This window comes from Scyliorhinus torazame, chromosome 21 (genome assembly GCF_047496885.1).
Source record: "Scyliorhinus torazame isolate Kashiwa2021f chromosome 21, sScyTor2.1, whole genome shotgun sequence".
Classification (NCBI taxonomy): Eukaryota; Metazoa; Chordata; class Chondrichthyes; order Carcharhiniformes; family Scyliorhinidae; genus Scyliorhinus; species Scyliorhinus torazame.
The window spans coordinates 67,993,440-68,009,232 of NC_092727.1; the positions used below are offsets into that span (position 1 = coordinate 67,993,440).

A 15,793-nucleotide genomic window follows, 5' to 3' on the forward strand; every position below is an offset into this window, starting at 1 on the left:
GAGGGCATTAGCTATGAGGAGTGGTTGAATAAACTCAGTTTGTTCTCACTGGAACGACGGAGGTTGAGGGGCGACCTGATAGAGGTCTACAAAATTATGAGGGGCATAGACAGAGTGGATAGTGAGAGGTTTTTTCCAGGGTAGAGGGTTCAATTACTAGGGGGCATAGGTTTAAGGTGCGAGGGGCAAGGTTTAGAGGAGATGTACAAGGCAAAGTTTTATTTGTAGAGGGTAGTGGGTGCCCGGAACCCGCTGCCGGAGGTGGTGGTGGAAGCAGGGACGATAGTGATGTTTAAGGGGCATCTTGACAAATACATGAATAGAATGGTAAGAGGGATACGGACCCAGGAAGTGTAGAAGATTTTAGTTTAGTCAGGAGCATGATCGGCACAGGCTTGGAGGGCCGAATGGCCTGTTCCTGGGCTGTATGTTTCTTTGTTCTTGCCATTGTGCCTTTACCAGACATACACACGGGCACCTTTTCATCAATGCATTCTGACGAGTGGGAAACTTAGCAGATACCGCCACCCGACACAGAGGCACTGAGTGGAACTGCCTTTGTTTCTATCAGCTGAAGTGGAAACTTCAAATTAATCATTAACCTCCTAAATTTGGCAGAATAACTGACTGAATACATTGTAATGGTGTATTCAATGCAAGTGGGTGATGCCAGTAGCTTAGCACTTGACACAATCGTTTCTTAAAGCAGCCGCCTGTGATAACTCTCACTGCATTGGAGATTAGGATAACACTGAGCTTCCTGTTATGACACTCACCATTTAGACCGTATCGGCCTTCGTCCAGCTCTCGTTCAATCTGCCAGCCGTGCTTGTAATCCGAACGATCGTGGAGAAACTTACAGCTGTCTGTGAGAGAGAAGAAAACCCCAGTCAGCAAAATCCAAAGGAAGAGCGATAACTCCGAAAGCTTATCTTTCTTAGCCTGCTTTCTCACAGCCTTTCTTATTAATGGGGTAGGAGGCCAGGGACACTTTCTTGCCCTCCCAATTTGTTGTACAGTCTTCACAAAACCTAACTGGATCAATCAACTAAATAATGTGGCTACAGGAGGAGGTCAGAGGCTGGGAATTCTTTGCACCATCAAGCTGCATGGCTCCATTTGCCAAGGGTCCTTCGACAGCAGATTCCAAATGCACAATCTCTACAATCTAGAAGGACAAGGACAGCAGATACCTGGGAATGCCATCACCTGGAATCTCCCCTCCAAGCCACAGGACCATCTTGACTTGGAAATATGAAAATGAAATGAAAATCACTTGTCACAAGTAGGCTTCAAATGAAGTTACTGTGAAAAGCCCCTAGTCGCCACATTCCGGCGCCTGTTCGGGGAGGCTGTTACGGGAATCGAACCGTGCTCTTGGCCTACCTTGGTCTGCTTTCAAAGCCAGCGATTTAGCCCTGTGCTAAACAGCCTCTTTTATATATATATATAATTTATATAATTAAATATATAATTTATAGCAGCACTGTGGGTGTGCCTACTACAGTGGTTCAAAAATCGTAGCTCATCGCCACCTCCTTCTCAAGGGAAATTAGGGATGGGCAGCACGGTAACATGGTGGTTAGCACAAGGGGAAGTACTGGACGACGAAGGGTATTCTGTCGGTTGTGTCCCGTGTTTGTCTTCTGAGGAGGTCGGTGCGGTTTTACGCTGTGGCGCGTTGGAACTGTCGATCGATGAGTCGAGTGCCATATCCCGTTCATACGAGGGCATCTTTCAACGTCTGTAGATGTCTGTTACGCTCCTCCTCGTCTGAGCAGATCCTATGTATACGGAGAGCTTTCAGTGATTCTTCGCCGTGGGTCCAAAGGAAAAAAATGTCATTGATGTATCTGGTGCATAAAGTCGGTTGAAGGTCCTGTGCGGTGAGTTGGTCCTGTTCAAACTTGTGCATGAAGATGTTGGCGTATTGGGGTGCGAATTTGGTCCCCATGGCTGTTCCGTGCGTCTGGATGAAGAACTTGTTGTTGAAGGTGAAGACGTTGTGATCCAGAATGAAGCGGATGAGTTGCAGAATTGCGTCTGGAGATTGGCAGTTGTCGGTGTTGAGTACTGAGGCTGTTGCAGCAATGCCGTCGTCATGGGGGATGCTGGTGTAGAGTGCCGAGACGTCCATTGTGACGAGGAATGTTCCTGGTTCAACTGGTCCATGGGTGCGGAGTTTCTGTAGGAAGTCCGTCGTGTCGCGACAGAAGCTGGGCGTACCTTGTATGATGGGTTACAAGATGCCCTCGATGTAGCCAGAGAGGTTCTCACACAAGGTCTCATTGCCTGAAACGATAGGGTGGCCTGGTGTGTTGGCCTTATGTATTTTCGGGAGGCAGTAGAGATCTCCAATCCATGGGACACAACCGACAGAATACCCTTCGTCGTCCAGTACTTCCCCGGAGCGGAGAAACTACGTCATCTTCTTCACAGCCTTCAACACGTCATTGGTGACGATGAACATCTTGCCAAGGTCATCCCCACACCCCCACGACTTGCCTTCAAACAACCGCGCAACCTCAAACAAACCATTGTTTGCAGCAAACTACCCAGTCTTCAGAACAGTGACCACGACACCACACAACCCTGCCATGGCAATCTCTGCAAGACGTGCCAGATCGACATGGATACCACTATTACACGTGAGAACACCACCCACCAGGTACGCAGTACATACTCGTGCGACTCGGCCAACGTTGTCTACCTCATATGCTGCAGGAAAGGATGTCCCGAAGCGTGGTACATTAGCGAGATCATGCAGACGCTGCGACAACGAATGAACGGACATCGCGCAACAATCACCAGGCAGGAATGTTCCCTTCCAGTCGGGGAACACTTCAGCAGTCAAGGGCATTCAGCTTCTGATCTCCGGGTAAGCGTTCTCCAAGGCGGCCTTCAGGACGCGCGACAACGCAGAATCGCCGAGCAGAAACTTATAGCCAAGTTCCGCACACATGAGTGCGGCCTCAACCGGGACCTGGGATTCATGTTGCATTACATTCATCCCCCACCATCTGGCCTGCGAAATCCTACTAACTGTCCTGGCTTGATACAATTCACACCTCTTTAACCTGGGGTTACCCCATCTCTGGATCTGTAAAGATTTAATCACCTGCTAATGGTTGCATTCCAAGCATTGTTTGGCATCTTTGAATTTGTCTATATATATGTTTCTGGAACATACCTCTTCATTCACCTGAGGAAGGAGCAGTGCTCCGAAAGCTAGTGACATCGAAACAAACCTGTTGGACTTTAACCTAGTGTTGTAAGACTTCGTACTGTGCTCACCCCAGTCCAACGCCGGCATCTCCACATTATGTCAATATAAACGCATCGTGGCTCTAACCCTGGCAGAGCCCAACTACAGCAACCGAAAGACCACCCTGTTTACAGCGAGTTAACTGAGATCAGAACCCCATGCACAGAGGAGTTATGAACACTTGTGCTTACAACAAAATTCTCCCTAAAAGGATGAACTTGCCTCCAAAGCCACAGAAGCCGGTTTCTTTGTAATCTTTACAGATGTCAGGCTGGTAGTCCCACCGCACAGTCGCTCGGAGATGTTCGGGGGCTCGGATAGGTCCTTTCCTGATAGACAAGAAACACTCTTCATACTGACAGTGACAGGCATAAATTTACAAACAAATATGACAGCCAATGAAGAAGAGACAACAGTCGTGGCCGCCGGGTGGGAGGGTGAAGGCACAGAAAGCTCTCACAATTTACATCAGCTTTTAAAGACACCATTAAAAAATATTGTCCTCCAGTCCACTGCTGAGGGACTGGGAACAGTGAAGTGACTCGCTACTGAGGGACTGGGAGCAGCGATGTGATTCGCTGAGGAGGAACTGGGAGCAGCGATGTGATTCGCTGAGGAAGGGCTGGAAGCAGCGATGTGATTTGCTGAGGGGGGAATGGGAGCAGCGATGTGATTCGCTGAGGAGCGACTAGGAGCAGCGATGTGATTCGCTGAGGAGCGACTGGGAGCTGCGATTTGATTCGCCGAGGAGGGACTGGGAGCAGCGATGTGATTCGCTGAGGAGCGACCGGGAGCAGCGATGTGATTTGCTGAGGAGGGACCGGGAGCAGTGATGTGATTCGCCGAGGAAGGACTGGGAGAAGCGATGTGATTCGCTGAGGAGGGACTGGGAGCAGCGATGTGATTTGCTGAAGAGGGACTGGGAGCAGTGACGTGATTCGCTGAGGAAGGACTGGGAGCAGCAATGTTATTCGCTGAGGAAGGACTGGGAGCAGCGATCTGATTCGCTGAAGGGGGATGGGAGCAGCAATGTGATTCGCTGAGGACGGACTGGGAGCAGCGATGTGATTCGCTGAGGAGGGATTGGGCAACTGCTGCCCTGCAGCAGAGCTCTGTGATATGGATGGGAGATACTGAGGCACAGTTCACCATAATGTCCTGTAAACCATGTTTCTGAGCATGAATCAGATTGCAAGAACTAAATTAATTCCCACTGTTCATACTAAATAGGAGATTGTCATGGAGAAATACATAAGGAATTGAACAGAAATTATCCCGATACCTGTGAAAATGTGGAACTCAGTACAACTCGATGGTACTGTACAACTCAGTACAACTCGATGGGCCGAATGGCCTCCTTCTGCACTGTAAATTCTATGATTCTATGATAAGGAAACGCTGAGGTGAATCACGTCGATATAGAATTATAGACATTACTGTGCAGAAGGAGGCCATTCGGCCCATCGAATCTGCACCAGCCTTATTCCAGTAATCTTTTGGACACTAAGAGGCAATCTAGCAAGGCCAATCTAACCTGCACATCTTTGGACTGTGGGAGGAAACCGGAGCACCCGGAGGAAACCACGCAGCCAAGGGGAGAAAGTGCAAACTCCACACAGCTAGTCACCCGAGGCTGGAATTGAGCCCGGGTCCCTGGAGGTGAGAAGCAGCAGTGCTAACCACTGTGCCACCATGCCGTCCATGTTTAAGGGGAAACTAGATGAACATAAGTGAGGTGGGAATATAAAGTTATACTGATGGGGTGAGATGAAGAGGAGGAATGAGGCTCATGTGAAGCATAAACAACAAATTGGACCTGCTGGTGTGAATGTTTGTGCTGCAGGCAGCCACTGGTGCCAATACAATAACTGATGAGCAACTGTTAACAGACCCACCCCTACAGGCCCACCCTGCACCCCACCCCTACAGGCCCACCCTGCACCCCACCCCTACAGGCCCACCCTGCACCCCACCCCTACAGGCCCACCCTGCACCCCACCCCTACAGGCCCACCCTGCACCCCACCCCTACAGGCCCACCCTGCACCCCACCCCAACAGTCCCACCCAGCACCCCAGCCCCGACAGTCCCATTCAGCATTCCACCCCTCTCTGGCAGCATTTGTGTACCTTAGGTTGTGCAACACTGGATTTGAAGAAACCATGCGCAGTCTCAGTCCTCCCATCATTCAATGCATCTCCAGATGGACAAGAGATACCTGGTCAGCCTCACAACCCCTGAATGTTTGGAAAGAAAGTTTCCCGGAGTCTTGTGCCAGGACATAACAGATTCTGGTTGCTCGTCTCTATGGAGCTGGCTGATTTCCCCTCAGTCGGGTTGGTGGGTGCAGGTCTATAGGGCCTGAGATAGACATGATCAGCTGGATCTCCTGTTCCTCATCACCATCCAAATGGGTGATGAAATGGGAGGGTTACAGGTGCTCACCAAGCACATGTGTAAGCAACACTATTTCTGGGCTCCCCCCCCCCCCCAATGGTTTGGCTCCATCTCCCTCCCTCCCCCTCAGCTATCATTATAAAATCATGGAATCTCTGCAGTGCAAAAGGAGGAGGCCATTCAGCCAACGAGTCTGCACCGACCATCCGAAAGAGCACCCTACTTAGGCACACACCCCAACCCCATTCCCATAACCCTACTGGACCTTTGGACACAAAGGAGGAATTTAGCATGGCCAATCCACCCGACATGCACATCTTTGGACTGAGAGGGGAAACTGGAGTACCCGGAGGAAACCCACAGAGACCCGGGGAGAACATACAAACTCTATATCGCCACCGAAGGCCGGAATTCAACCCGGGTCCGTGGCGCTGTGAGGCAGTAGTGCTAGCCACTGTGCCACCCCCAGACCACCTCTCATGCTTCAAAACTTTGAAGAATACAGGCCCTGTTTGCCCAATCTATCTTAGCTGAACAGTCCCACCATCCCCAGAACAAGTCTGGTGAACCTTTGCTGCACTCCACGGCATTAATATCCTTTGTGGTAAGGGGACCAAAACTGCATACAGTACTCCAGGTGAGGTCTAACCAAATTCCTATAGAATTGTTGTTTTTTTTTTAATTTAAAGTATCCAATTGGTTTTTTTCCCCAATTAAGGGACAATTTAGCCTGGCCAATTCACCTATCCTGCACATCTTTGGGTTGTGTGGGTGAGGCCCACACAGACACAGGGAGGCTCCTATACAATTGAAGCCAGACCTCACTACTCCTGTACTCAAATCCTCTTGCAATAAAGGCTAACACTCCATCAACTTTCCTAATAGTTTGCTGCACCGGCATGCGAGCCTTCAATGACTTATTGACAAGGGCCCAAAGTCCCTTTATACACCTACACGTTCTAATTTCTTACCATTTAGGAAATACTCTGCACATCTGTTCCTTCTACCAAAGTGGATAATCTCCCATCCTTCCACATTATATTCCATCTGCCATGTTCTTGCCCATTCAATAATTCTGTCCAAATCCTCTGAAGCCATTTTACATTGTCTGCACAACCCACATTCCCACTTAGTTTTGTATATTCTGCGAGCTTGCAAATATTACATTTGATCCCCATATCCAAATCATTGATATATTTTGGGAACAGCTAGGGCCCAAGGACTGATCCTTGCAGTACCCCACTAGTCAAGCCTGCCAACGTGAGAACAACCTGTTTATTCCTGCTCTCTATTTTCTGCCTGTTACCGATCCTCAATCCATGACAGTATGTTCCTTCCTATCCCATGTGCCTTTATTTGCTACGTAACCTCCTGTGGTGAACTTTATCAAAAGCCTTGTGAAAGTCCAAACATACTACGTCCACCGACTCTCCTTTATCAATTTTGTTAGTAACATCGTCAAAGAATCTCCAACTTATCAAACATGATTTCCCATTTGTAAATCCATGCTGACTGTGTCCAATCAGATCATTATTGTCCAAGTGTTCATTTATCACATCCTTTAGAATAGGTTCCAGCATTTTTCAACCACTGATACAAGGCTGACAGGTCTGTAAGTTCCCTGTTTACTCTCTCCCTTCCTTCTTAAATAGTGGGGTGACATTTGCTATCATCCAATCTTCAACAATCATTCCAAAATCTATAGAAGTTTGGAAGAAGATCACAAATGCATCCACTATCATCCTCGCATCCTTCCCTGGCTCAGCATTTACTCCAAACAGCCACAGTACTTCCAAATCCAGGTGAATTAAATAAAGATCTGATGGCACTATTTTGAAGCAGAGCAGGAGAGTTCTACCCTGTATCCTGGCCAAGATTCACCCCCCCCCCAACCAATATCACTAAAACAGATTATCTGGTCATAATCACCTTACTGTCTGTGGGATCTTGTTATGCAAACAGTGATGAAACTTTCAGTACTTTACTGGCTGTAAAGTTTTTTAGGTTGCTCTGAAGTTGTGAAAGGCATGATCAAAATAGAACTTTTTCTTTCCTTCTAACGGATCAGTCCCAGCCTCTGCCAGATACCAGTAGATGTGTGGAGAGTCCCAGCTGAAGGATACAGGAGAGGCAGTGAGAGGAACTGCTGAATATTTCACTCACCTCACCATTCCAGAAGCTGCATTTGCCATGGATGTGTCTTTAGGTTTCACGTACTTTATGTAATTGTTGAAACCCCGGTATATTTTCTCATCATCTTTCCCTTTCAGCTCCTGTTAGATAAACAGATGATATTTAAGGGCCTTTTGTTGTCCCTCCATTGGACGTTGAGCAGCCTGCCATGATGACAGATCAACCTGGGAAAGGTTCAAATAATTTGCAAAAATCGTGGTTTAAAAAGTTTAAGATTGGGACTTGTTGCAAGTTATTTATCTTGTGTTTCTTTCGTGCATCTTTAATTCCCGGTGTCTTCACCATCTGTCTTGTGTGCCATCTTCAGTCTGTGTCAGTGCCTGATTCTTCTCCCTCTGTTCATGCTCTCTCTTGCTTCTGCTAGTATGCACCTTTATATCCCAGTGCAAACTGTCTATTATGCCCCAGTGTCACTCTTTCTCTTCCCCTAGTGTATGTGGCTGACTACTTCTCACAACTCTCTTCCCCGTCCCAGTGGGTACAGCAGTGTCACGATCTCTCCCAGTCCCAGTGGGTACACCAGTGTCCCAATCTCTCCTTGTCTAAGCGTGCAGTGTCCCAATCTCTCCCTATCTCAGTGTGTATATCAGTATCACGATCTCTCCTTGACTAAGAGTGTACACCAGTGTCCCAATCTTTCCCTATCTCAGTGTGTACATCAGTGTCACGATCTCTCCCAGTCCCAGTGTGTATCAGTGTCCCGATCTCGCCCTATGTCAAGTGTGTATATCAGTGTCTCCATCTCTCCCAGTACCAGTGTGTACACCAACGTCCCGATCTCTGCCTATGTCAGTGTGTACACCAATGTCCCGCTCTCCCCGTCTCAGTGTATATCAGTTTCTCGATCTCCCTGTGTCCCAGTGTGCATTAGTGTCTCAATCTCTCCCTATGTCAGTGTGTATATCAGTGTCTCGATCTCTCCCAGTCCCAGTGTGTCCACCAATGTCCCGATCTTTCCCTGCCCCAGTGTGTACACCAATGTCCTGATCTCGCCCTGTCCCAGTGTGTACACCAGTGTCTCGATCTCTCCCCGTCCAGTGTGTATATCAGTGCCTCGATCTCTCGGTATCCCAGTGAGTACACCAATGTCTCGATCCCGCTCTCACCTCTTGGATCTTCTGACTTCGTTCAAAGATCGCCTGCATGTCTTTATCTTTCTCAGTGTCCAGTTGATACACGGCTGTTGCTCCCATGTCCTCTGGGCCGACAGGTTTCTGTGAAGCACAGATGGATCTTAGCTGCAAACATCACTTCCAGCATAGCCATTTCACAACAAAACACCAAACACCTCACGCATTTGTCTTTCAGTCTCTCATTTCTCCATCCCACCTTCCTCACAATTGCACTATCCATAAACAATCTTTCTCCTGAAGGAAGTGTCTTATGTTAGTGTGGGGTCCACTGTCATCCCTGATATTTCAGACTTGGGGAGATTGAGGGAGGGTATCTTCAATTGACAGTTAAATGTGGGAAAAATACTTTCCTGGAGGGAAATCAGATTGTCCAGCTGAACACAATCTCCACCAAACTGCGACAGAACAACACATCGCAACACTAGTCTCCTCCAAATGATGAACAGAGGTGGCAGCTCAGTCAATGTCTTCGCTTTTAGCTGAGGCACACTGCCTCAGTCTAAATATTTTTTCTTTATTATTTCGTGGGATGAGACTGTTGCTGGCAAGGCCACCCCAAATGCCCTTGAATTGAGTGGCTTGCTGGGCCATTTCAGGGGGCAGTTGAGAGTCACTGCTTTGGGTCTGGAGTCACATGTAGGTCAGACTGGGTAAGGACGGCAGATTTCCTCCCTAAAGAATATTAGTGAACCAGATGAGTTTTTCCAACAATAGGTAATTTTGGAATCACAGGTCCCCCTCCCCCGTCCAGGCTGGTTGGGAAGAGCTCTCCCCTACTGGGGCAGGGGTAAACTTCAGCACCTGAGTGAGGAAACAAAGACATCCCTCACTGTCTCGTAGAAACAGAGAACCCACTCCCCATCTCCTACGGGGACAGAGACCCAGGGAATGACCCCCCATCTCTGTGGGGCAGAGACTTCTCCCCTAAGTTCTTTTTACACAGAGGGTAGTGGATGCCTGGAACGCGTTGCTGGAGGAGGTGGTGGAAGCTGGGACGATAGTGATATTTAAGGGGCATCTTGACAAATACATGAATAGGATGGGAATAGAGAGATACCGACTCCGGAAGTGTGGAAGATTTTAGTTTAGACGGGCAGCATGGTTGGCGCAGGCTTGGAGGGCCGAAGAGCCCGTTCCTGTGCTGTACATTTCTTGTTCTTTGTACCCCGAAGCGACAGGGACCGGACTCACCCTCCTATCCCTGCAGAGATTAAGACTGAAACTCCCCACTCCCTTGATGAACAGAAACCGGAGCCCCCTGTACTCTCAAACCCATCCCTATGTGGACAGAGATCAGACCCTCCTGCTCCGCCTGCGGGGCCAGATTCTAAACCCCCCACCCTGCGGAGACAGAGGCTGGACCTCCCCTTCGCCCTGTGGGATAGAGTGTGTGATTGATAGGCTTCGGTACAATGGGCCTCTGGTGTCGTGTGTGATGTTTCAAATTGGATCCTGCTCCTTACCGCTGATCTGGTGGATTTGTAGGTTACGGTGATTTTTTTGGCTTCATCACTGTCACTGTCACTGTACTGCTCTCTCGATCCTGCCGGTTTCACAGTCTGGAAATGATCAGATAAACAATCAGAAAACAGCTTCCGTCTGAAAATCACACAGGACAGACTGTTCACTAATATCACAGAGCAATGACTGTTCCAGGAACTGACCATTCCTTTCCTCAGTCAGTGCTGCAGGGCACCAGCCCTCAAGTGCTTCATGCAAGCAGCTGCTCCTCACGTTAAAGCTTGACAGCGAGTGCTGGCAGACTATTCAATCACAGGTGGAATCAGAACCTTGCTACAATCAGCACAGACCCAAGAACTACTAAAAGTTCCCCGGGACTCCAGCACCTGAACCTGTGGCTGGTCAGGAGACAAGCCACTAGTAGCAGTTTCCAACAAGTATAGAAAGCAATTTTCAAAGGGATTGTGGGTACAGGAATCTTTGAATGTTGTAAGACAAATTGAGAAATTTGTGAAAAAGCATCCCGAATCCTTGACATCATAAATAGAGGAATAAAGTACAAAAGCAAGGACATTTTGCTAACTGGCTCTGCCCCAGCTGGAGAACGTCAAAGCTGGGATAGGGCTCAGACATTTGTTGAATGGTACAGTGGGTGAGGGTTTTGAATTATTTGGAAATATTGGAGAAGCTGGAGTTGTTCTTAAGAGTGCTGAATGAGAAAGAAAAATGTAACTGATGCATTCAAATGAAGGGTTCTCACAGGGTAATTCAGGGAAGATAAAGTGGGACTGGTAATACAGGAGTCCAGGCCAATGCTCTTGGGTTTGAATCCTACCAAGGCAATTGGTGGAATTTAAATTCAATTCAATTGAAAGCTAATGACCGAGAAATTATCACGCCTCAAGAAGGTGGTGACCAGTGTGACAGATTTCAGGTAACTGGCAAAAGAACTAAGAGAGAGATAGAGTCACAGAGAACAGCAGAGAAAGTGCCCTTTGGCTCATCACAAATGTGTCGGTCAAAAACAACCACCTAACTTTTCTAATCCCATTTTCCAGCACTTGGCCCATCGCTTTGTATAACCTGGGATCGCAAGTGCTCATCTGAATACTTCTTAAATGTTATGAAGGTCTCTGCCTCCACCATCCTTTCAGACAGCGAGTTCCAGACTCCCACCACCTCCAGGCGAAAAACATTTTCCTCACATCCCCTCTAAACCTCCTGCCCCTTATCTTAAATCTATGCCCCCTGGTCATTGATCCCTCCACCAAGGGGAAAAGTTTCTTCCTATCTACTCCATCTATGCCCCTCATAATTTTATATATCTCAATCACGTCCCGCCTCAGTCTTCTCTGTTCCAATAAACAACCCCAGTCTCCAATCTCTCTTCATAACTAAAACTTTTCAGCCCAGGCAACATCCTGGTCGATCTCCTCTGCACCCCTTCCAGTGCTATCACATCCCTAATAGAATGTGGATTACAGAACTGCTCACAATGAGGTTCATGGTGCGAGTTACTGTGATCTGTAATACACTGCCTGAAAGGACAGTGGAAGCAGATTCAAAAGGTACTTTCAAATTGGATGTGTATTGAATAACATTGAAAACACAAAGGGTTATAGAATAAATAAAGAGAAACTGTTTCCAGTGGCTGAAGTCAATAACTAGAGAGCACGGATTGAAAGTGACTAGAAAAAGAACCAGGAGGTGGAATGTTTATATTAGAATTCTGAATGCACTGCCCTAAAAAGGCTGGTGTATAGGGATTCCAAAATAAGTTTTGAAAGGAAATTGGATAAATATTTGAGGAGAAATTATCGGGATTTGGGGAAAGAGTAACGGGTTCGCACTTCGAAAGAGCTGGAACAGATACATCCTTCCTTTACTGGTCCATGAGATATACGCAATGAAAACATTTACATGGACGTAGGGAACAGTGAGGCAAACAGAATCACTTTTCAATGGAGCAGGCACAAGCACAATGAGGCAAATTCCCTCCCGTTGTGCTGTTTTTTGCAAGATTGCACAATTTTAAACCACAGTCTGGCCATTTACTGCCTCACCCACCTTCTGTATCATGGGGTTTGACACGGTTGTTTTCTTTTCTCTCCGCACTGCAGTGTTCCCATCATCGTCTCCACTGCTATCTGTGCAGCAGAAGGGAAAACGCAGTAAGTATAGAGGTACTGTCTGTGAGAAGTGTTCCGAGTCCCTCTATTATAGTAACAGATTAGTAAGAGAACACCTCATAATGGGAACCGTTACAAAGTGATACTGCCATCCTTTATCCTGACAGTCTCAGGAACAAGAATGTTTCAGCCCAGAAGAAAATGTCTCCAGCCTCTGATCATACCGAGCTGTTTTCCAGAGATATATTAAAAGAATTTACATCTATATCGCTTTTCACACCCTCACATGTCCCAAAATGCTTTACAGTACTTTTAAGTGCAGTGTAATGTAAGAACAGGAGGCCATTAAGCTCTTTGAACATGTCTGAACGTTCAAGCAGATCTTTGCTTATCTGACCCTCGACTCCATTTACCCACCTTTTCTCCATTTCCTTCCATACACTTTCTCAACACAATTCGATTGCTTGCAGACTTAGAAACTTCAACTGACAGCCACTATCTACAGCTTTGGGAGGGCGAAAGTTTGTTTTGAACAAAACGTTTTATAGTACTGGGGAAAGTGGTAGCTATATCATTGGGAAAGCTTTCACCTGAACCCCACTGGGATCAATGTACTGGCAAATTGCATAACCAGGGCTTCAGGTAAGACTTTTACCCAGTGGAGGATTTACCCGAGGGGAGATTTGGAAAATTAAACAGAAAGGACAAGGCAATAGTGCAGTGTAGTGATGCAGGTAATGTTAACAGGAAGGGCACCGCATACAAATGTGAGTGTACCAGCACATATGGTCAGAGTAGAGCAGGCATTGTCAAACTCGGGGGCACGACCCCGGGTCGCGGAGCCGTCCGTCGCGGCACTCCCGGTCGCACAAATCCGTGCGCAACAGCCGACTTTGAACTATGCCGGCTGCAAGCGGCCTTCAAAATGGCCACGAACATACAAAAAAAAAAAAAAATCGGCCGCACTGTGCATGCGTGCCTGATCATCGGTGCGCATGCACATGCTGGCCGACCTTCGCGGCCCACGCCGGCTGACCTGCACGACCCACCATTTTCTCTTACCTTGTTTGTTGCTGACAAAAATGGAGGAAATGGTTTTGGGTCCCTTTGGCCCCCCAAACTTGTAAAAAAAAAAAGGCTGCAACTGTATTAAAAAAAATGCGGCTGCACTGCGCATGTGTGCCCGATCATCGGTGCGCAGGTGCAAGGTCGGCCGGCGTGGGGCCGCGAAGGTCGGCCGGCGTGGGGCCGCGAAGGTCGGCCGGCGTGGGGCCGCGAAGGTCGGCCGGCGTGGGGCCGCGAAGGTCGGCCGGCGTGGGGCCGCGAAGGTCGGCCGGCGTGGGGCCGCGAAGGTCGGCCGGCGTGGGGCCGCGAAGGTCGGCCGGCGTGGGGCCGCGAAGGTCGGCCGGCGTGGGGCCACGAAGGTCGGCCGGCGTGGGGCCGCGAAGGTCGGCCGGCGTGGGGCCTAGAAGGTCGACTGGCGTTGGGCCGCGAAGGTCAGCCGGATTGGCTGGTGAGTAAAAATGGGTCCCTGGAAAAAATGTTTGAAAAACACTGGAGCAGAGAATGGTTAAAAGGCAGAATTAAAGGCTCTTTATCTGAATGCGCACAGCATTTCTAACAAGATGGATGAATTGATAACACAAATAGAAATAACTGAATGTGATATGTTAGCCATTGCCGAAACATAGTTACAAAGTGACCATCACTGGGACATGAATTGACATTTTGGAAGGACAGGAAGGAAAAGGAAAATGAGGTGGGATAGCTCTGTTAAAAAGGAGATCTGCACAGTAGTGAGAAATAAACTTGGATTAAGATGTAGAATTAGTTTCGGTGAAGAAAAGAAATAGCAAAGGAAAGTCACTGTGGGAGTAGGTTATAGGCCCCCTTAAAAGTAGCTACAATATAGGACAAAACAAGTATAAAACAAAAAATATTGGCAGTTGGTTAGAAAGGTGTTGCAATAATTGTGGGAAATTTTAACTTTCATATGCATTGAACAAATCGAATTAGGGTAAAGGTAGCCTGAAGGATGAATTCATTAAGAGTTTATTTGGAATAGTTTCTGACAACAGTATATTCTGGGACCAACAAGGTTGCTTTAGACCTAGTAACTGTAATGAGACAGAAATAATTAAAGACCTTGTATAATAAACGGTCCTCTAGGTAAGGGTGCACAACATGCAGGAATTCAGTTTGAAGGTAGAAATTTGGGTTTGAAATTAGTGTCTAAAGTGGACTGGATAAAATAGGTTAAAAGGTAAGACAATAGAAAAGCAGTGGGAGACATGGAAGGAAATATTTAATATCTCTCAACAAAGATATATTCCATTAAGCAAGAAAAGAGGATGCAACGTCCGCGGCTAACTAAGGAAGTTAAGGATAATCTCAAATTGAAACAAGACATACAATGTTTCAAAGATTAATGGTAGGCCTGAAGATTGCTGGTCTCTCAAATTTTCTCAAAGGATGACAAAAAAAAGAGGGAAAAATTGGAGTACGAGAGAAGAATAGCAAGAAATTTAAAAACAGAAAGCAAAGTTTCTACAAGTGTAAAAAAGGAAAAGAGTAGCTAAAGCGAGTATTGGTCCCTTAGAGTGAGACTGGGGAATAAATAATAAGAAATAAGAAAATGGGAGAGATCTGGAACAAGTATTTTGTATTTGGCTTCACAGTAGAAGACACAAATATCACCTCAAAAACAGTAGACAATCAAGAGGCAAAAGGGAGAGACGAACTTAAAACAGTCATGACCACTGGAGAAAATGTACTTGAGAATGGAAGGGGAGACCAAAATGTCCTCTGGACCTCATGACCTGCATCTTAGGGTCTTACAAAATAGTGGCAAAGATATTAGGTACATTGGTTACAATCTTCCAAAATCCCATGGATTCTGGAAATGTAGCACCTCGATTCAGGAAAGGAGGCAGGAAGCGGAAAAATATAGTCCAGTTCACCCAACATCTGTCGTTGGGAAACTGATAGAATCCATCATTAAAGAGGTAATAGCAGGATATTTAGAAAATCATAATACAACCAGACATGGTTTTGTGAAAGGGAAATCATGATTGACTAATTTATTCAAGTCTTTGAGGATGGATAAAAAGAAGCCAGAAGATGTGGCATTTAGATTTCCAAATGGGATTTGATAAGGTGCCCCATAAAGGTTACTGCAAAAGGTTTTGGGGGTGATATAGTGAGTAGCATGGATAG

General features: G+C 47.1%; 1 protein-coding gene across 3 annotated transcripts in view; it reads right to left on the bottom strand.

Moving 5' to 3' along the window:
• The window catches only part of rnf113a (ring finger protein 113A), a 33,713-nt gene that overhangs the window by 9,010 nt on the left and 8,910 nt on the right, over positions 1-15,793 (bottom strand). For 2 of the 3 annotated variants that reach the window (XM_072486914.1, XM_072486916.1), the window contains exons 2-7: positions 12,516-12,595; positions 10,451-10,546; positions 8,961-9,068; positions 7,825-7,934; positions 3,488-3,594; positions 777-866 (exon numbers count right to left, since the gene is read on the bottom strand). In XM_072486914.1, the coding sequence (XP_072343015.1) occupies positions 777-866; positions 3,488-3,594; positions 7,825-7,934; positions 8,961-9,068; positions 10,451-10,546; positions 12,516-12,595 (591 nt within the window). Of the gene's footprint in view, positions 1-776; positions 867-3,483; positions 3,595-7,824; positions 7,935-8,960; positions 9,069-10,450; positions 10,547-12,515; positions 12,596-15,793 lie in introns of all 3 variants that reach the window. The other variant, XM_072486915.1, reaches the window with a different exon arrangement.